The sequence below is a fragment of the Protopterus annectens genome, chromosome 1.part2 (assembly GCF_019279795.1).
Source record: "Protopterus annectens isolate FY-2018-M chromosome 1.part2, PAN1.0, whole genome shotgun sequence".
Lineage (NCBI taxonomy): Eukaryota > Metazoa > Chordata > Ceratodontiformes > Protopteridae > Protopterus > Protopterus annectens.
This window is the reverse complement of record NC_056727.1, coordinates 660,092,627-660,115,377: the sequence shown is the minus strand read 5'-3', so window position 1 is coordinate 660,115,377 and position 22,751 is coordinate 660,092,627. Positions and strand designations below refer to the sequence as shown.

Genomic DNA, 22,751 nt, shown 5'->3' with positions numbered 1-22,751 from the left:
CACACACATACACATGCACAGACGCACACACACACACACACACACACACACACACACACACACACACACACACACACACACACACACTTACCCACATATACCCTCAACTGAGACCACTCATGCCCTTACAGACACCACTATTAAGGCTAATGTTGTAGTACAGTACACCATGCATTAGTGAGCAAAATAGGTTCTGTAAGATAACATGATTTTGATATACATACATATTTAAGCCATCATCCTGCAATGTGTATACAATGGATAAATAAAATGTTTTTCATCACATACAGACTTTTAAAAATCAGAACTAGTATATATACTTCTACTAATAAAACAAAATGTACTAACTGCTGTCATGTTTTGGCAATCTATGTAAAGAGTGTGTGTCTTACAACAAAGTTAAAATGAGCATAGTTAGTCAACAGAAACACAGCTAGAGATATAACTGCCTGAGCTACAAGATATTGATATTCACAATATCATTATATCAAGAGTAATATCTCATGAACAATAGGATGTGCATTAGTGAGCAATATGGTAGATGCAAGCTGACATGATGTAATATGCACACAGAGAGAAATACTCACTGCTGGATATGCAGGGGTTGAGTTATTGAAGTGGGTTTGTAATAAGCTGTGAAAATATTAAATATTTCTTTATGTTATTAGTGTAAGCACTGATTGTGATACTCTTATGTTGAGAGTACCTGTGCAAAATTGGTTGTTAAAAATTCTACAACATGACAGATAATGTGAGGACATCAAGACATAAGACTCCTTGTTTGGTAAGTCAAGTTATGAATACTGGCAATAATTTCATATAAATATAGGCAAATAAAAGCCATTGGCAATTTCCATGTAACATGCAAAACTCTGTAGATTAATAGCGCTGCTCTGAAATATTATAAAAATTGTATATGCCTAATTTACATAATTTGTTCAATATCACAAAACAATACCAATGTAACCTCATCTTTTCATACACCATTAGAAAGTACTCAAAAAGGTGAATAATGTCACCATTGACAGCTAGGCTCTATCTTGCATATTTACAGAGATACAATATTTTATTTGGCCATAATGGTCATAGTTCTTGGCAAGAAATACCATTTTTCTTTCATAAATCTGGAATATAAAATCAGTTTAACCAAGCAGACTTCAGTGATTAGCCCTTTATCTGATGAAGATTTTTGATCGCTTTTTCTTTCCTGCAGCTGGCCATCAGCTGGCAGCAGTACCTCACCTCTTTCATGAAGTCTACATGGCTATCCTGACACCATTGTACTTACTCCAGCTCATGCTCAGGACTGTCACCTCTTTCACTAAGTCTACACGGCTATCCTGACACCATTGTACTTACTCCAGCTCATGCTCAGGACTGTCACCTCTTTCACTAAGTCTACACGGCTGTCCTGACACCATTGTACTTACTCCAGCTCATGCTCAGGACTGTCACCTCTTTCACTAAGTCTACACGGCTGTCCTGACACCATTGTACTTACTCCAGCTCATGCTCAGGACTGTCACCTCTTTCACTAAGTCTACACGGCTATCCTGACACCATTGTACTTACTCCAGCTCATGCTCAGGACTGTCACCTCTTTCACTAAGTCTACATGGCTGTCCTGACACCATTGTACTTACTCCAGCTCATGCTCAGGACTGTCACCTCTTTCACTAAGTCTACACGGCTGTCCTGACACCATTGTACTTACTCATGCTCAGGACTGTCACCTCTTTCACTAAGTCTACACGGCTATCCTGACACCATTGTACTTACTCCAGCTCATGCTCAGGACTGTCACCTCTTTCACTAAGTCTACACGGCTGTCCTGACACCATTGTACTTACTCATGCTCAGGACTGTCACCTCTTTCACTAAGTCTACACGGCTATCCTGACACCATTGTACTTACTCCAGCTCATGCTCAGGACTGTCACCTCTTTCACTGTCTACACGGCTATCCTGACACCATTGCACTTACTCCAGCTCATGCTCAGGACTGTCACCTCTTTCACTAAGTCTACACGGCTATCCTGACACCATTGCACTTACTCCAGCTCATGCTCAGGACTGTTGAAGAGCTCAAGGTGTCCCAATGTAGTGTCATTTTGCTGCTCAGGGTATTTATATTTAGGCCTTACCTCCCATTACCTTTTGCACACACCTGTACTTTGCTGCTGCATGACTTTGCATTAGGGGTGTAATTGTCTCACCTCTGTGGTGACTCAGCCAATTCCATCACCTGTTTTCACTTGGGGCACTCCTCCTTACATGTTCCCAGCCTCCATCAGGCATCTAATGCAAACTGCATCCAGAACTGTGCCTCCCTCAGGCTAGGCTTGCCCATCTTTCTCCTGGCCGTACCTCATAGACCCAACCAGCTACCTGAACCCGTGTCACCTGGACTTCTCTTATGGCTTTATCCCTCAATGCCACAGTGCTGCTTGGATGATTGAAGAATTTTCATGTTTTACATTTTCTGTGGCTTGCATCATTTATGAGATATTAAAAATCATAGCAGGTACATTTTCAATGCAAAGTTTTGGAGAAAAGCTCTCAAGAAGCAAATGATTTTTTGGCTTAACCAATTTCAGGAGTGTACCGTGGGATGGCAGATGTGTATAAATACTGAGCACGTGCAAGCCAGACTGCCATTCTGTAGCATGCTGTTAAGATGTAAGCATGCATGTATGTAATGGTCTGTCAGTTAATCAGTTTGTTTATATTTTATGTTGCTGCTATCCATCCTGATGTATTTCTATATAAGAAAGCATATAAATGAACTACCCTGAGCATGACAGAAACCTCAAGAAAGTTCTGGAAAGAGCACATGAAGTGAATCTTAAGCTGAATCCTCAGAAGTGCAAATTCAGGCTACAAGAAGTTACTTCTGTTGGTCATCTGTTTACCAGCTTAGGCTTATGACCAGATCCTTCCAAGCAAACAGCAATTCTTGAGATGCCATCTCCAGACAATGTTCAAGCCTTACATTTTCTTGGCATGGTCAGCTGTCTAGGCAAGTTCATTCTAGACCTGTGCCAACTTTTAGCACCGCTCAGAGAGTTGACATGCAAATATGTAATTTGGTCATGGTCAGAACAGCACCAAAGAGCATTTGATGTCCTGAAACAGAGAACTGCCAGTCCACCTACTCTCAGCTACTATGATGTTCACAAACCAGTTACTCTGTCTTGTAATGCATCGAAGTTTGGTCTTGGTGCAGTCATTCTTCAAAAAGATAGACCAGTAGCCTATGCATCAAGAACTCTTACCCAGACTGAGATGCAATATGCTCAGATAGAGAAAGAGCTTTTGGCAATTGTGTTTGCTTGTTCAAAGTTCCAGGATTATATTTATGGTGTCACAACTCAAATCAAAACAAATCACCAACCTCTAGTCACTATTTTGAGAAAGCCTATGCATACAACTCCTGCCAGATTGCAATGCAAGATGCTGAAATTGCAAAATTATATTTTCAGTCTTGTCTACATAAAAGGCAAACTTCTTTAGCTTGCTGATACTCTATCCAGATCACTCAGAAATACCACTGAACAAGATGAAAATGAGAAACTTGATTTTGAAGTCATGGAAGTGAGAAAGTTTCTTCCACATGTCTTGATGAGTTTAGGAGTCACACAGCCTCAGATCCAATACTTCGGAAGCTCAACCACTTTATCAGTCGAGGATGGCCTTCAAAGCAATCTTGTGTACCAGTAGAAGTGCAACCTTATTTTCCTTACAGAGATGAGATTTTGCTTGACAATAGTATTATCATGAAAGGTCAAAAAGGGATTGTTCCAAAATCTCTGCAACAAGAGTATATTACCATCTTGCATTGTGGCCACCCAGAAACTGATTCTTCCAAAAGAAGGGCAAGAGGACTAGTATTTTGGCCTTCTGTGGCACAGAATACTGAGAGGGTACTTTCATCTTGTTCTGTATGTAACAGTACTAAGCCACATCAACAGAAAGAACCACTTCAGCTAAACCAGATTCCTAAACTATCTTGGTCGACAGTAGCTGAGATATTTTTGAATGGAATAGTCAACATTACTTGGTGTTAGTAGACTCTTATTCAATTGATTCAAGATTGACCTACTTCCTAATCTAATGTCCAGTACTGTCATTACTAAGATGAAGTGTCATTTTGCAGTCCATGGTAGTCCTCACAAAGTTATTTCTAACAATGATACACAGTTTACAAGCTAGCAGTTCAACAGATTTGCTGAAGAGTGGGACTTTATTCATGTTATGAGTAGCCTTGAGTACCTACAATCAAATGGTTTGGCAGAACATGCAGTTCAAAGTGCAAAACAGTTATTAGAGACATCAAAACGAGACAATGGTGATGTTGTTCTGAATCTCCTGAATCTCAAAAATATTTCTCATGATAAACATCTTGGTTTACCTGCACAAAGACTTTTGTTGAGACAAACTAGAACCATGCTACCAATCAGTAGCAATCTGTTGGTTCCCTGTGCTAAGAACTACAAAGCAGTGAGAGCTCAACTCATGAGAAGGCATTTGTCCCAGAAGTCCCATTATGATAAGTCCAGCAAACCACTTAATCCATTATGAAAAGGGGAGATAGTGAAGATGCAGACATTCAAAGGTTTTGCTCAGATTGAAGTCATGAAAAGTGTATGTCCAGGGTGGAGATTGTACATTGTTGAATCACAAGAAGTAGAATTTAGGTGGAATTGGAAATATTTGGTACTAATGTCCAAGCCTGTATTGCAGCATCGTGCCTGTCAAAAAGTCTCTAGATCTCAGAATGAGTTATCCAGTGTTCCAGCAAATATCTCTCTTCCTGAGAAGATTCCCGAAACTCCTGAAACAGATTGCTCACCAATGACTATCCTTGTTTCTAAACTCAGTCCTAATTGCTGTATCACTAAATTAGGTTGCATTTCCAGACCATGTTCCAGATACACAACAGCTTTGACATGAACACTGTGCTTATTTCTCAGTGTCTGTATAATTGCATGTCTTTTTCAGATGTCATTTTATTGTGGGCAATTCACTAAAGAGGGAGGATGTAGATCAGAGTGTATGTATACCTTTAAGAAGCTTTCCATGGGCTTGCACATGTATATAAATACTGAGCACATGTGCACCAAACTGCCATTGTGTGGAGAGCTGTTGAGATGTAAGCATGCATGTATGTAATGGTCTGACGTATTATATAAATGTTAATGCACATGTTTTTAAAAAATGTACAACATTTTAGTTTTGACAGTTAATATTGTATATTGTACACTGTTTCTTTGAGGTTCTGTTAAGAGTATTCTGATATCCACAATGTAGCCTAATTGTTCACATAAAATATTATTGGATTTTAAAATTTATTTTACACTAAAGTATTCCTTTAAAAATTGTGTAAATTTGAAATTTAAGTGAGTCATGGTAAATAAGTATCAATTAAGCACAAATTGAATGATTAATAGTATTGGTTGATTGATATGTATATAAAGGTATTAGTTTTTAGTCTTGCTTTGTCTGAAGAAGTTGGGGCAGTGACTCCTTTGAAAGCGCTCATTAAATGGTTGTTTGATCAATTTTACGGACTGCTTGACATTGCTAGCTGTTTTTTGTTTTACCTAGTTTGTATTGTTTTTCTGTTTGAAGTTTTTTGGTATGGCGAGTGATGCAGGAGGGAAATCGCAGTCCTTGTTTACACAGCAAGACAACAGTATGTTGAATACTGGTAATGCTCCTATGGAGGCGAATGCCATTGGGAATCTCACAGCTTTGGTGCAATTATTGTTGGGTCGTGTGGATAATTTGTCCCAAAGAATGGACGAGAGAAGTGGGGTTAACAACAGTGCTCAGAATACACAAATGAATCTACAACATGCCACTCCAGTCCATTCTGGTGAAACAGTACGCTTGTATTCGGATGTATCTAATCCTGCCTTAAGCAACACACAACATAAAGTGAGTAATAATGTTACACCTTTGACTGGGTTGAATAACCGCCAAGGAAATGTACAGCAAACACTGGTACCAAGTACTATACCTATGATGGCCGACTTTCTTAGAGTACGGAACTTTTTTAGTGAAGGATCGAATGATTTTATACAAGGTCAAACTTCATGAGTGAGTTCCATCACTACTCAACTTAATGAGTTTGATTGCAAATTGTTTAAGTGCCGTAAACTACAGTTAGTGGTAGCATATCTACAAGAGTGCATAGATAAGAAAATTAATCCCAGAGGCTTGCGCCAATGGCGCTATCCAGTCGGTTTGGTTGAGAACTCAACCTTCCATCGAGAATTATTAGCCCTATTCGATAAACAAGGGTTTGAATTTTTACATGCACTTATTATTCATTATAATTCTGAGATAGCTACCCTTAAAGCTGAACTGGAAATATTGGAACATTCCATTAATGCGGATGTAGAGTTTCCTAGGTACAAATATGAGTATGCTAGGATCTTTACAAGCATTGAAGCCACTTTGACGAAGCTATTAGCAGTTAAGAAAAACAAAATTAGTAGAGACATTAACGAGTATGCCAGTAATAAGGCTTACCCTTCTCTCCTGAAGATTTCACAAATTTCCATTGATCCACAGGGCTCATCTAACCAATACGATGACGTCAGCGCAGACGAAGCAGATCAGATAGTGGAGAGTGAGGAGAGAGCTTCAGATACACCACCATTATGTTGTAGTGAAGGGATTATGAGTACTAGCCAACAACTAAACAATGTCCAACACTCTAGATCCAACAACAGGCCGAGACATTCAATAACGAAATAAATAACAGGAATAGTCAACAGGATTTTCAGAGGGCTTGTGGCAACCAGTACAACAACTCGAACAACAACTCGAATGGCAACAGAAACCAGGGGCAGAGAAGGAACCGCCAGAACCAGAGAAAGAGATGATCCAGGTCCTATATGATGGACTGCAGATTCTTGTAAGTTCTGAAGGGGACTTCAAAATTTTCAATTATACTCCTTTGACTATCGAACCAAATATGGTTAATTTTTTTGTTAAAGGTTTGTCATTCGTGCCTGACAGGAGAGCTGACTTGGTGAGGACTATAGTCAACTTGAAACTTTTTGTACGCAAGTTGAATCTTACCTGTTTAATGGGGTCAAATTCCTCACTTACCAATAGTTTGCGAGTATCTAGCCTTTTTAACCCACCTTTGCATGTAACATTATCTATGTTTGAAAAAATATGTGAAAAAGATTTGAAGGCCGCATTAGGCAATGTACATAACAAACAAAAGCCTAATGTTAACATTCTGCTTACAAAGTTGATTTTTTACATCTATTAAATACATGCAAGGTTAGGGTAATGAAACTCAACAAAGATGGGGGGGTTGGTCTTTATGGACCAAACTGATTATAATAAAAGAATGGATGTATATCTGTCCTCTGAGGTATATAAACAGGTTAGTAACAATGAAGTAAATTGTTCATACAGAAAGATTAGAGGCATATTGGAAGATCTATTTTTGGAAGGAACAATTGACATTGATATGTACCAATACTTAACTATGCCTGCACCGATTATTCCCACTTTATTTGGCTCTCCTAAACTTCATAAGAGTTGCCTGGATCCTCCTTTTAGACCCATAGTAGACGGTAGAGGATCCATAACATATGCCTGTGCTAAATTTGTGGATAGCAAGTTGAAACCACTTATTAACAATGAACCACAAATTTGTCGCGACTCTTGGAATTTTTTGGACAACATTAATAAATTAGAATATAACAACAACTATATTTTCCTCACTATTGACGTAAAAGATCTTAATACAGTGATACCGCAAACCTTAGAGATAGAATGGACCAGGGAATTTATGTTAGCAAAAAAAGTAGATTACAAGGATATATACATTGTGGAAATGCTATTAGAGGTTGTGTTATCCAATAATTGTATGATCTCTAATGGACAATTTTACTTGCAAAACACTGGAGTTGCAATGGGTTCACCTTGTGGTGGAAGTTTTTCAAATTGTGTTATGGCACATTGGAAAAAAGTTTGTTGTTTAACAATATTTTGTTTCAAGAGAATGTGCTATGGTACACTAGGTATCAGGATGAAATGTGCCTTATTTGGCGTAGTGATGTAGAAGTTATTGAAGCCTTCATTAGGAGTATCACTGAAATGACTGATTTCCTGTAGTTCACTTATTCAGTAGGCCTGGATAGTATAAATTTCCTAGATATTAAAGTGGCCAAAGATAGGTTTAATCAGAGGTATAAAACCACAATATTTTAGGAAACCTACTCATTCTAATACGTTTCTACACTTTTCAAGTAGCCATCCTCACCATCAGAAAAAAGCAGTAGTGAAGGGACAAATGGTGAGGGCAGCTAGGATGGTCTCAGAGGATGTGGATTATGGCAGGGAATGTGAATTATTGAAAGCCATGTTCATGAGAAGGGGCTACCCAGAAAATTTTGCAGACAATATTATTTTTGAAGTTAACATGAAAAGATCTTCAGGTCATTTTAGACCATTGTTACATAAAGTTATGACAGGGACGAAACTATTATGCCTGAATACCTAAGGGGGAGTATAGAAGGCTCAACCTATAATTTGGGTCTGAGCTTTATGTTTACTTACTCCCTAGACTACAAGATAATTAGAGAAATTCTAAATAAAAATTGGGCAATTATTTTGGAGGACAATAGCCTGAAAAAAAATTTAGACAATAATCCCAGATTTACATATAGAAGAGGTCCGAATTTGAAATGTTTACTTGAAAATAAAAAAAGAGAGAAACAAATTAATACTGGCATTGGAATGCGGAAATGTGGCTCTTGCCAACAATGTAAGTTTATCAAAGTGGGTAACAAAGTGACTATAAGGGATAATACCTATACAATTAAGGGTAAGTTTAATTGTGAATCCAAAGGTGTTGTATATGTGGCATGCTGTGAAGCATGCCCATCGTATTATATTGGTAAGACCGAACGAAAAATAAAACAAAGGATTTATGAACATCAATATTGTATTAATAAGAAGGAGACCACTAACGCATTAGCTAAGCATATAGTTGGCAATCCTAACCATAAGTTTCAATACACTGTTATACATCAAGTGTAAAGTGAATTAAGGGGTGGCCCCTGGCAACTTAAACTCGAAGAAAGCGAGTTAATGTGGCAAATACATACTGAAGCCCATATTTCACCAGGCCTTAATGAATTTGTCTCCCTTAAAAGCATCTTAAAGTTGAAAACACTTATTAGGTAGAGATGTTAAGGAATTAATGCCTATTTGTTATGTATAGTACATTTTTTATTTTTATATTCATATTTATGTCTTAAATATGAGAATATATTGAATAATTCTCATTAATTATGACATATATTATTATTTTTTTGTACATAAATATACTCCTGGCGTATTATATAAATGTTAATGCACATGTTTTTAAAAAAATGTACAAAGTTTTAGTTTTGACAGTTAATATTGTATATTGTACACTGTTTCTGTAAGGTTCTGTTAAGAGTATTCTGACATCCACAATGTAGCCTAATTGTTCACATAAAATATTATTGGATTTTAAAATTAATTTTACACTAAAGTATTCCTTTAAAAATGGTGTAAATTTTAAATTTAAGTGAGTCATGGTAAATAAGTATCAATTAAGCACAAATTGAATGATTAATAGTATTGGTTGATTGATATGTATATAAAGGTGTTAGTTTTTAGTCTTGCTTTGTCTGAAGAAGTTGGGGCAGTGACTCCTTCGAAAGCACTCATTAAATGGTTGTTTGATCAATTTTATGGACTGATTGACATTGCTAGCTGTTTTTTGTTTTACTTAGTTTGTACTGTTTTTCTGTTTGAACTGAATGAACTTACCTTGAACACAAATGTTGAATAAAATGAAATATAATTAATATCAAATAGTGTCATTCTTATACTGCAGCAAGCAAAAAAACAAGCAAACTGCATAGTGTTAGGGTTAAGGATAAAGTTACCATTAACATTATGGCTATTGCTGGAGTCAGAGTTAAGGTTAAGGCTAGGGTTAGTGTACATAAGGGTGGTATAGGGAAGTCATGCAGACTCAACAAAGAAGGCACCCCAGTCAGGAGCAGACAATTAACTTTATAAGAATGAATCTGTATGACTTCAAAAGAAATTATGCTTTTTAGTATAGTAGGGCACCATTAGAGTTGCAATAAATGTTACATCTGCTTCCTCACCCTCTTTATTCATGATTACATCACTAAAGGATGTCTCTTCCAGGTCAAGGTACCCCAGAAGGGGTTGCATGTCAGATTATGGGGTTCAGTGGGGGAATCCAATCAATGGATATGTTGTTTGCCGCTGGGCTGAATCATCTTCATCTGTTCATTGTACATTCTGCCCAGAGCCAATGCAATGTGCAGTGATATTAGGAATCTGCTGTGTTGACCTCCAGTCTGATATTGAAATCTAACAGATTTCACTCACCTTTCTCCAGGCAGCACTCCTGCACAGGTGACTTCTTACCCTTTGGAAAGGGAGACCTATCCTTCAGATTGTCTACTCTTTCCACTAACAGAGCTTCAGATAATCTAGGACCTTTTTCATATATGACTCCTTAATAACAAAGAAACGTGTCCTGTCACTGCCCAGTGGTCCTCCAAGAGGAAATACTTCTTCACAGAAGGGGAGTGGTGTAGATTAACATTTTAATAAGGATAATTAGAACTGAGAAAGAAATGGCTTCACTTGTGTATAAATAATGAAAGGAAACTGTATTTAGAAAATGAAATGTAGACAGTTCTGTTAATGCTTTCTGCCTACATACAAAGAAAGATAAGTTGATCACTCAGGTCTAGAACCCCCTCATTCACTGATGGGTATTGTATTTGCATAGTCTGCTTATGTTAATATATGTAATGATTCGAATGTCTAAAATATTTTATTTTATTTTATTTTATGTGCAGGTCACCCCAATGTGGTAACTGGTCTTGCAGTTGCAGGAAAATTTGGTATTAGTGCTAGCTTTGATATGATCTACCTGTACACAGCAGAGATCTTCCCTACTGTTATCAGGTAAGAAGCTATGATTCCGTGATTAAAGGCAGATAACAAATGAAGTGAAACAGAATGCTTCTGGATAATTTAAAATATCTGTCTTCTTTCTCTTCTATTGCCTGAGAACAATACATTTATGCCATTTCTTTGGTGATATTGAGTTTTAATATTTTCACTGTCATTTTGAAGCATGAACTGGAAAACCTGGAAAGCCACTCCACAAATACCACTCAACTGTCCTGATTTTCACAGAATGTCCAGATTTTGCATCATATGTTTTGGTCCATTCTCCATAAAAATCTATGATTTTATGGTAAATTACTAGGGATTAAAGTTATTAAATTATGACAGACATTTGAGTGTCAGACTTCTTATCCTTTCAAGAATGCATGTTAATGCAAAACCTGTTATTCTAGCAACTTCCTAAGTGAATAAGAGCCAGTTTGAATTTTTTTAAAATGAAAAACATCTTTGTTGAATTATTACTTATGACATAGGCAATCATACATTTATATAAATGAAAACAAACAATATTAACATATTTTCAGTTGCAAACATTACACATCACATATAATCTTCTATACAATCATTGTCAATCCAACATTGTATAGCTCATTCAATTCCTGCCTTCCCTTAAACCTCATTCCTCCTACAAAACATTATTCTTTGTGTATTGTTCTCAAAATTCCCATTTTTTCTGTGTAATTTGCTCCTACCCTTTTCTAAAGATCCTCTTTCCAGTTCTTTTATCTCTATCACTATATTCACTCTTTCTAGTATGGTTGGTTTAGACTTTCATTTCCATTTTCTAGTAATTTCTTTCTTAGCAGCCGCCAGAATTAAACTTAGCAAGGCCTTACTATGTCTAGGAAATGCAGATCCTGTATCACAGCTCAAAAAATAATTTCCTTAGTTACACCAATTTACTCACCCTATATTTCTGACAGAGCAGTCTACAGGGAATTTGTAAAGTCTGCTAACTCATTACACTCCCAAAAACATGTTCCCAATTATCTCTTTCTTCCCCATCAAACATCCAGAATTTACAATCTACCAGAGAAAAACGTATTTGGAGTCTGCTGCGAGTTAAAAAAAAAAAAATATATATATATATATATTTATATATATATATATATATATATGCAAACACTTCCAAGCAAAAATCTTAAACCTTCCAGAGTTTGTTGCATATTTGAAAGCCATACATATATCTTCCAATTTTTCTTTGTGAGTTGCTTATCCAATCTCTTTCGAATCTTTCCCAACCTCCTCTGATTGGTTCTTATAGTTATCATGCACTATTTTATATGTTCTACTAATTATCCACTTTTTAATGACAACCTCTGTTCTATATTCCATTAAAAACTCCACCAGGGCTAGTCTTTCACTTAGGATCCACATATTCTTTTCTCTTTGCCAATACTCTGATATCAATCCTTGATAGAGAAGGCAATCTCTAGTCTGCAGTCTAAATGTATTTTTGACCTCTTCCCATTCTCTTAACCTTCCCTCTCTAATTATTTATGCCCAATACCTGAGTTCCTTTGCCAGTTTTCTTCAGTAAATTCCAGTCCCTTCTTGCCTATTCTCTGTACCCCTAATTGCAGTCATCCCTATCGGCACAATCTCCTTTCTCCGTTCCTGAGTTAGCTTAGTTTTTAAAATGCTTTCTGCTACTTTAGAAATATAATATCCTGTATGGCTGTTGTTATTCTCCATAAGGATCTGCACCCAAAATCTCAGTCTCTCCTTATTTCCTGAGGTTCCCCCTTGTTTCATTATCATCATCCCTTCCCACTTTGAATTATAGCTTTCTGCTTGTGCTATGTTCTATTGGAAGGATTATCTTATTGCGCTTGATTCTTGCTGTCTTCTACCCTCAGATAGAATCCTTCAACTCTTCATGATTTGCTCTCCACAACTTCTCCTCTGGTTGATAAAAAATGTGCCTGACCTGTGTATAAAACTAAAGGAGCTAAAAATATTTTCACTACTTGTATCTTGCTACCCACATCCATAAAACAGCATTTGCATTTTTTCAGTTTTTGTATTATCTTTTGCTTAGTCTCTTCCCACATATCCTTAGCTGCTGTAACAGAATCCTTTTTAAGCAATACACCTAACTACTTTATTTCATCATGTCCCCATAAATATGGGTAATGCTGAACCAAATTATGTGTGGGTACATAGTTTACAGCTATTGCCTTTGTTTTATCTTCATTAATTTTGTATCCTGAAAAGACTGAAAACTGTCTCAGAATGTTCCAAAACACTGTAATGTCCTTTTCTGGTTTTATCAGGTGCAAAATAATATCATCTGCAAACAAAGCCAACTTTTCTTAATTACCATGCCAATTATATCCTCGAATTTCTGAGTTCCTTATTTTATTTGCCAATGGTTCTAAATATAAAGCACAAAACAAAGGGGAAAAGAAGTCATTCCTGCCTGGCTCCTCTCTTCAAACAGAACCTATCAGAGAGGACCCTCCAATACTTTAATTTTTGCCTTTGATCTCTCATACATCTTCCTAATTAACCTTATTATTGGGTCAGGGGATGCAAAAGCTTCCATTGCCCTGCTCAGAAAATCCCAGCTTACTCTGTTGAATGCTTTCTCTGTATCAAGACTCACCAACAGTCATATTTTCTTACCTTCTGGCTCCATCCGGATCATCATTATTCTGTTAATGTTGTCAAATATTTGCCTTTTGTCCACAAATTCACATTGATCCATATCTATCAGTTTTGGTAACACCTTGCCATTCTTTTAGCCATTATAAACATAAATATTTATAATTATGGTTTAGAATAAAAAGTGGACCATCTAAAGCTGGATCTGATAGGTCTTTGCAATATTTTGGTATTATAGCCACCACAGCTTTCTTCTAGGGTGTTGGTGTTTTTCCTCCTTTTAAAATACAGTTACAGAAAACCTTCCAGATCTTTATCACTTTCTTCCCACACAGCTTCCAAGCTTCCTCAAGAATACCATCTATTTATTGTGATTTTTCTGTAAATTGGTTATACATCACCATTTTTATCTCATCTCCTCTTGTCCTACCGGTTAATAACCGTGCCTCATCAACTTCTAACCTTGTCATATTTAATCCTTCCATAAATATTTCCATTTGTACTTTTTCTTGATCACCATGTTTCTCTACTTTATACAAATTTTCATAACATTTCCAAAACATTTCTAATACCTGTACAGGATCTGTAGTTAGTTTCCTTGCTATAGGTTCCCTAAGCTTGGCAACAGCCGTTTCTGCTTTCTGTTGCCTGAGCCATTCTGCTAAAAGCTTCAGTGCTCTGGAGTTATTATCAAAAGACAGTTGCTAAACAGCAGTCTTTCAGTAAGTTTTAAAATTGGTTTCTGTTTTCAGGCCCTTGTCCACCCATTATTTTTGGCTTTGTCCAGCTTTCTTGATCTAAGAGACTGAGCTGTATAACTCCAAAGAAGATCATTTAGGATATAGAATATATATGTTTATGATGCAGAAAGTGTTACTAAGCCATGTAAATACAATAGCCACTACTTAATAGGCAATCAATTTTAAATGTCTTAGATTAATACATTATGCATCCTCAGACTTCCCTGTTTGTACATATAAAAACTATATGTATTGTTATGGTTCTAGTTGTATCACTTACCTGTTCATAGCCTTGCCACAGAGTAGATTCTTGGCTACAAACTGTGCCATTCAACCTCAGCCCCTAAGGCAAAATAACGTACCTAGCACACTAGTCATAGGTAACTCTATAGTCAGGCACACTGATGCCCCACTCATCAGGCTAAACAAAGAGAAGATTACAGTTAGCGGCCTGTCAGGTGCCAGGATCCACCACATAATGCATGCACTTAGATCACTCCACAACAAGTACAAATATCACTCAGTCATTGTGCATGTTGAGGTGAACAACCTGAGACGTACCTCCCTGGACTACATGAAAAGAAACATGGAGGAGCTCTCACATCTTGTAGCCCAGGCAGATATGATCCTAGCCCAGAGTAGCATCCTGCCATCACCCAGAATGATACCTCAGTACAAGGACAAAATGGTTGACTTTGACAATTGGCTAAACTTCTGGTGTCATTCTAAGGGGATCCAGTGTCTGTCTGCCTGGGATGACATAATCAACAGGCCACAATGCTTTGCCAGAGATGACCTGCATCTGCCGCCCCTGGGTTTCTGGATACTGGCTAAGGCTCTTGCCACCCCCACAGTGCCTTTTTTAGGCAAAGTTCAAATGATAAAATTACCACCATAACTAGTACAGGCAAACAAACTCTGAGGGTAATGCTACGCAATGCTAGAAGTCTAAACCTCAAAATTCACTCACTCGAGGCACTCCTTAAAATGGAGAAAATCGACATCTGTGCAGTGACAGGGACCTGGTTCCAGGCTCCAGAGAGCACCCCCGCAATACCAGGCTACAATTCATACCACACCTTTTGGCCATCTAACCTAGACGGAAACACCAGAGGTGGAGACATGTCCATATTCACCAAGGATATCCATACCTCCAGGCTAATTGCCCAACATAATGCATCTGAAATTCTTCAGGTGCAACTAACACTGGGCAAGACTACAATCCAAATTGTAGCTTGCTACAGATCCCCCACCATGTCCCAAGACTCCCACTCCACTTTTCTTAACATAATAGAAAATATTAAGGTACAGCCCAACACCCTTATACTGGGAGACTTCAACTACCCCACCATTAACTGGGAAAACTTCTCATGTACCAACACATTGGCACAGTGTTTTTTGGAATTCATAAATTCCAACACCTTGGACCAACTGATCCAGACCCCCACCAGGGGCAGCAATATCCTAGATCTGATCATTACCAACATGGACGATCGGTGCGCCACACCAGAGGTCAGCCCCTTGTTGGTCAGATCCGACCATAAGCTAATCACCTTAGACATCCACATCCCACCCCACCCCCTATTAAGAAAACCACAGTAAAAAAACTTCTCCAAAGCCAACTTCATGCTTCTTAAGACAGAAGTGGCTAACACCCATGCAGACGAACAGTAGTAGTATGACTGCTGAAGCCTACATCAAGGCACTGTATGAACACATATACGAGTGCATGGACCATGCCATCCCAAATAGAACAAAGATGCTATGTCCCCTGCCATTAACAAGCTATACAACAGAAGGAAGAAACTGTTGCAAAAAAAGAGTAAAATCCCAAAATTGGAAAAACTCCCTTGTCAGCCTCAGTAGAAAGCTGAGATCCCTCATAAAATCATCCAAAGCTAGTTACAAAAACAAAATCACCACTGATTCTAAGGACAACCATAAGGCATTCTACAGCTATGTCAAGAATCTCAATGGCAACACTCAGATCTGCTCAGAGCTACAGCACAATGGCACTAAACATACAGAACCAGCTGATATCACCAACATCCTGGCAGATAAGTTCAGTGCAAATTTCTCCCCCCTCTCACCCCAAAAGGGCCCATCTCTATACTGGATGAATGCCAAGTTCCCGTAATCACAGCCACACAGGTAAAAAATGCACTCACCAAAGTCAAAAATAGAGCATTCATGGAACCTGACAATGTCCCCGGCTGTGTTCTGCATGAACTACAAAATGAACCGGCACCCCACCTAAGTACCATGTTCAATCACAGCCTCACTACAGGTTTTGTGCCTACTGAATGACGCACAGCTACAGTGATCCCACTCTACAAAGGGGGATCCATCATGGACCCCAGGAACTACCAACCCATCAGCTTGATGACTCTGATCTGCAAGGCCATGGAACGTATCATCATGAAACTTATAAACAAAGACATAGGTAACCTGCAAACCTTGGAACCCACCCAGTTTGGGTTTGTGAAGGGAAGATCATGTCTTCTAAACCTGATTGACTTCTTTGAAGCAGTCACCAAAGCCATGGACGATGGTAAGACAGCCTACCCTGATCTCACCAAGGCCTTCAACACTGTCCCCCACTCTGGTATTATTGGCAAACTTAAGAAACTGGGTATAAACCCCTATGTCATGTGGTGGCTGGCCAGCTGGCTCACTGACAGAACCCATACCATGAAAGTAGCCAATTCCAAATCCATCTCCAGACCAGTGACAAGTGGACTACCACAGGGCTCAGTCCTGGGTCCTCTCCTGTTCAGCATCTACTTCTCGGAAGTCCAAGCCAACACAGAGGGCTTATGGCTAACAAAGTTCACTGACGACTGCAAACTAGGAGCCATTATTGAATCCCCTAAGGATGTGGACATTCTACAAAATGCCCTTGCTGAGACAGATGCCTGGTGTCAAAGCCATGGCCTCAAGCTCAACACCAAAAAGTGCATAGTTATTCCCTTTGGGAAAAACCCTGTGCCAATGAACTACCATATAGGCAGTAGTCCACTCAACACCAAAATTGTGATATGAGCTCTAGGGACACAGGTAGACAGTAGTCTCTCCTTTGATAGCCACATAGACACAGTGGTCAAGAAGTCCTTCTATGTGGCGCACCTCATCACAAAAGGTTTCTCATCCAGAAAAAAAGCAGTCATTGTTCCCATCTACTCAGCCCTCATTAGACTTATTATAGAGTACAACACCCTATTTGGGGTGTACCTCACAAGACATTTGCAGTGACTGGAAAGGCCATACAAATACCTCACAAAGTGGATAACCAGTCTCAAACAGATTCCCTATGCAGACTGTCTTAAGAAACTCCTGCTCTACTCCGTGACATATTGCCTACTCAGAGGTGATCTCTGCCTAACATACAAAGCCATGTCAAACCCAGAGCTGTTGGACATGCTACACTTAGAAAAATCCCAATTCCTGTGGGCCACATGCTTCAGAGACCTTAACCTTGTCAGCACAATAAACAGAACTTGCTGGATGGATAGGTTCCTGTCCCAGAGACTTCCCATACTCTGGAACAAGCTACCCATTCATGTCAAACAGAGCACCTCACTGGCCCTGTTCAAGAAAAATCTGGACATCTGGATGGGGAATAGGAAATTTACCCTGGGGATCACTTATGTGGCTCTGCTCAACAGGGACACAGGTAAATCAATTTTTGGGAGGCTAAAGCCAGGGGAAACTTTATGGCTAGGCTTATATTGGCCCTGGGGCTAATAGCCTAGTATCTACCTATGAACCTCAGGTGCAAACTGACTTGATGCAGCACAGCTTGTACCAACTCAGCACAGATCCTCGTGGTGGCCTGCAGAGTGATCCAAGCAGCAGAGAGCTAAAAGAGTGACTTTCTACCAGATATAAGTATTTTTGTGGCTTTCCCACTGTTATTAAGCTAGCGACTGCATTTTTGCCTGTTTTACTGCTACTTTAAGTGATTTCTGCATTGTACACTGTTTGTTGCACTTCAAGTTACTAATTGTTGCAAATTGTTTCTGTAGGCTACACACTAAAGTGCGATAGCCGATTTATAGCATTTATAGCATTTACTGTCTGTTGTTTTCCTTGTCTCTGTAAAAAAAAAAACAAAAAAAAATCTCTTATTTTCCCGCCTTACTGAACTAGAGTAGTCCAGTTTCAGAGTTGCTGATCCCTGGGCTTTTGTTTTTAGTTCCTGATACTGATCCATTGCCTTATTTGGAAGGAGGGAAGTTTCTTTGCTTACCAGTGGGAGTGGGAAGCACTGAGCAACCTTTTTGTCTGATTTGGTGAAGTTTCAGCCAGAAACTAGTAGTCCATTGGTCGTTTTGGGCCAATTCCTAGCTCCTTTCAGCCCCCTGCTATAAAACACGCTAAACGCGCGTTAGCGCGATTTAGCGCGATTTAGCATGGTTTAGCGCGGAGCTGCTACCGTTGCACACTAGGGCAGCGCCGGTTAATCAGATTTAAACTATTAGGGCTACCTAAAGTCCACTCTTCAAATTTTCCCTTAAAACTACCTTCCGCAAAGTATACTACGGTTCTATTTAGTGTATCCTACAACTATAAATTATCTCTACTTGACTCCCAAGTAGACTATTCTCTATCTGTATAGCCAAGCACTTGCTCCTACAGTACTTATCACCTCGATACAGCACTCTTGTTATAGAAAGTACCCCAAAAAAGCAAAACCCGTTTCTCGATCACCCACATCCCCCAGAACCTTTTTTTAAGTTTTTCTGTCTATTCCTTCTAGCATGTCGAGGGATCAGTTGCTAATGTCCTCTCCTGCTCAGCTGGTGAACCTGGGAATATTGAGGCAATGTTACAATTGCCTCATGTACACAGACAACCCTCTCCTCCTCCCACAAAACACAAATACATGCGAGAGATGCAACTATATGGCCAAACTGGAGGTCGAGCTCTCTCAACATAGGACTGGCAAGACCAGACAGGAGGAGAAGGTAACCACACACACTATAGACCCAGTCTTACATAATACCATCACAACCTCAAATCATACACATAAACACACAAAGACATACTCGGAGGCTCTGATCAAAAATCTACCAAAACAGCAGAGGCCACCAAAGCAGACACCCAAACAACTACCACCTCAGAACACAACACCTGCAACACATAGACCACACAGTCAGAGTGTCAAGCAGTCACAGCCCTTAAGGCCAAACACAATGCCAGACACACTAGTCATTGGTGACTCCATAGTCAGACACACCGACGTCCCGCTCACCAGACTGAGTAAGGAGAAGGTCACAGTAAGCTGCCTGTCGGGTGCTAGAATCCGCCACATAACGCATGCACTCAGGTCTCTCAACAGCAGGTACAAGTACGACTCAATCATTGTCCACGCTGGTGTTAACGACCTGAGACGTACCTCCTTGGACTACATGAAAAGAGACATAGAGGAGCTCTCTGATTATGTAGCCCAAGCAGGTATGACCCTGACCTTGAGCAGTATCCTACCTTCACCAAGAATGATGCCACAATACAGAGATAAGATGATCAGCTTTAACAATTGGCTTAAACGCTGGTGTCATTCAAAGGGGATCCAATGTCTGTCTGCCTGGGATGACATGCTGGACAAGCCACGCTGCTTCGCAAGGGATGGCTTGCACTTGTCACCCCTGGGATTCCAGATTTTGGCAAAGGCTCTTGCCACCCCCATAGTGCCTTTTTTAGGCAAGGCTCAAATTCGAAACCTACCACCCTAGAACAAAACAAGGAAAAAAAACTAAGGGTAATGCTGCTCAATGCCAGAAGTCTCAACCTCAAGATGCACGCACTTGAGGCCCTTCTCAGTATGGAGAACATCGATGTCTGTGCAGTGACAGAAACCTGGTTCAAGGCTCCTGAGAGCACCCCAGCACTATCAGGTTTCACCTCATATCATGCGTTCCGGCCCCAAAACCCGGACAATACCAAGAAAGGAGGAGGGGTATCCATATTCATCAAGGACACCCACACCTCAAGATTGATGGCAATGCACGATGCATCAGAAACCATCCAGGTGCAATTAACCATAGGCAAAACTGCTCTGCAATTTGTAGCATGTTATAGGCCACCCTCGCAAACTCAGGAACCTCATATGGCCTTCCTGAAAACACTGGCGGGGATAAATGTATCTCCGAACACCATTATACTAGGTGACTTCAACTACCCTAATATAGACTGGGAACACTACTCAAGCCCAAACATGCTAGCCCAAAAGTTCCTGGAATTCATAAACTCAAATGCCATGGAACAACTAGTCACCATCCCCACAAGAGGAGAAAACATACTTGATCTCATCATCACGAACATGGGAGCACAATGTTCAATGCCGGAAGTATACCCCTCACTGGTGAGATCAGATCACAAACTAATCTCGCTGGAGGTCCTCATCCCGCCCCCACCTGAAATGAAAAAGACCACAGTAAAGAACTTCTCGAAAGCCGACTTCACACTTCTAAAGACTAGTGTGGTCTCCTTTAAGGCCCCTGAGCCGGCGGTAAACATTACTCAAACCACTGAATCACTTACAAATGCCTTCTACCAGCACCTGCAGGGTTGCATGGATCAGGCAATCCCAAGCAAAACAAAGACTCTTTGTACCAAAGACAAGCATCCAGTCTGGTGGACCCCAGCCATAAACAAACTCTACAACAAAAGGAGAAAGCTACTACAAGATAGAGCAAAATCCTTAAAAGGTAAGACACCGCTGATCACTACAAGTAAAAAGCTAAGAGCTCTCATAAAATCATCCAAAGCTAATTTTGAGAAAAAAATAGCTAAGGACTCTAAAGACAACCATAAGGCATTCTTTAGCTATGTCAGAAACCTAGGAGAAAACTCCCAGATATGCTCAGAATTAGTTCAAAATGATGTGAAGATTACTGATCCTACAGACATTGCCAACATACTGGCTGACAGGTTCAGTGCAAACTTCTCCCCCCCCTAAAGGAGAGATATCTATACCAAATGATTGTAGCCCCCCAAACATCTCTAACGCCCAGGTGAGAACTGCTCTCCAAGGCAAAGAACACAGCATCCATGGGACCTGATGGTGTCCCCAGCTGTGTGCTCCATGAACTCAACGAGGAATTAAACCCACAGTTAGGACAGCTGTTCAATCTTAGTCTCACCTCCGGATACGCACTCCAGGAGTGGCGCACAGCGACTGTGGTCCCACTCCACAAAGGCGGTGCCTCCACCGACCCTGGAAATTACCGTCCCATTAGCTTGACAAGCCTTATCTGCAAAGCCATGGAGAGGATCATAATGGATCTCATAAATAAAGACATAGGGAATTTGCAGACTTTGGATCCAACCCAGTTTGGCTTTGTCATAGGCAGATCATGCCTTTTAAACTTGGTTGACTTTTTCGAAACAGTCACCAAGGCCATTGATGAGGGAAAGGCAGTCCATACAGCCTACCTAGACCTGGCGAAGGCTTTCGATACAATACCCCACTCGGGTATCATTGAAAAACTCATCAACTTAAATGTAAACCCATACATTACAAGATGGGTTGCAAACTGGCTGAGTGACAGAACCCACAGGGTCAGAGTTGCTGGCGCCATGTCAGACTCAAAGCCTGTCACAAGTGGTGTCCCACAGGGCTCAGTTCTGGGCCCACTCTTGTTTGGCATCTACTTTTCTGAAGTACAAGCAAACACAGGAGGGTTATGGCTGACAAAGTTTGCTGATGACTGCAAACTGGGCGCCGTAGTTGAAAACACATCCGACACAGATATCCTTCAGAAGGGTCTCACAGAAATGGATAACTGGTGCCAGAGCCATGGCCTAAAGTTAAATGCCAAGAAATGCATAGTCATACCCTTCAGGAAAAATAAGGTTACCCCTAGCTACCATATAGGTGGCAATCCCCTGATCACAGAAGAAGTTATCAGGGACCTGGGAACCCAGGTTGACAGTAGCCTTTCATTCGACACTCATATTGCTAAAGTAGTTAGGAAGACCTTCTACATTACCCACCTTATCATGAAGGGATTCACATCTAGATCAAAGGAAGTCATAGTCTCCCTATACTCATCACTCATCAGACCAATGATCGAGTACAATTCCCCATTCGGAATGTATCTGACCCGACACCTGCAGCAGCTGGAGAGGCCACAAAAGTTCCTCACCAAAAGGATAAAGGGTCTCAAAAATCTGTCTTATGCTGCCCGACTGAAAGAACTCCAGTTATATTCAGTTGCTTACCGCTTGCTCAGAGGTGACCTATGCCTGACATACAAGGCCATGTCAAACCCAGACTTGATGAACATGCTTCATCTCAAAAAATCTAGATCCCTCAGAGCCACAAGGGCGGGAGACTTAAACCTCGACACGGTTATAAATAGGACGTGCTGGAGG

At 39.9% G+C, this 22,751-nt stretch overlaps 1 protein-coding gene across 1 annotated transcript in view; it reads left to right on the top strand.

The window, feature by feature from the left end:
* LOC122790645 (solute carrier family 22 member 13-like) overlaps positions 1-22,751 on the top strand; it is a 367,537-nt gene that overhangs the window by 257,401 nt on the left and 87,385 nt on the right. The window contains exon 8 of the mRNA XM_044058173.1: positions 10,911-11,019. Within this exon, the coding sequence (XP_043914108.1) occupies positions 10,911-11,019 (109 nt within the window). The remainder of the gene's footprint in view (positions 1-10,910; positions 11,020-22,751) is intronic.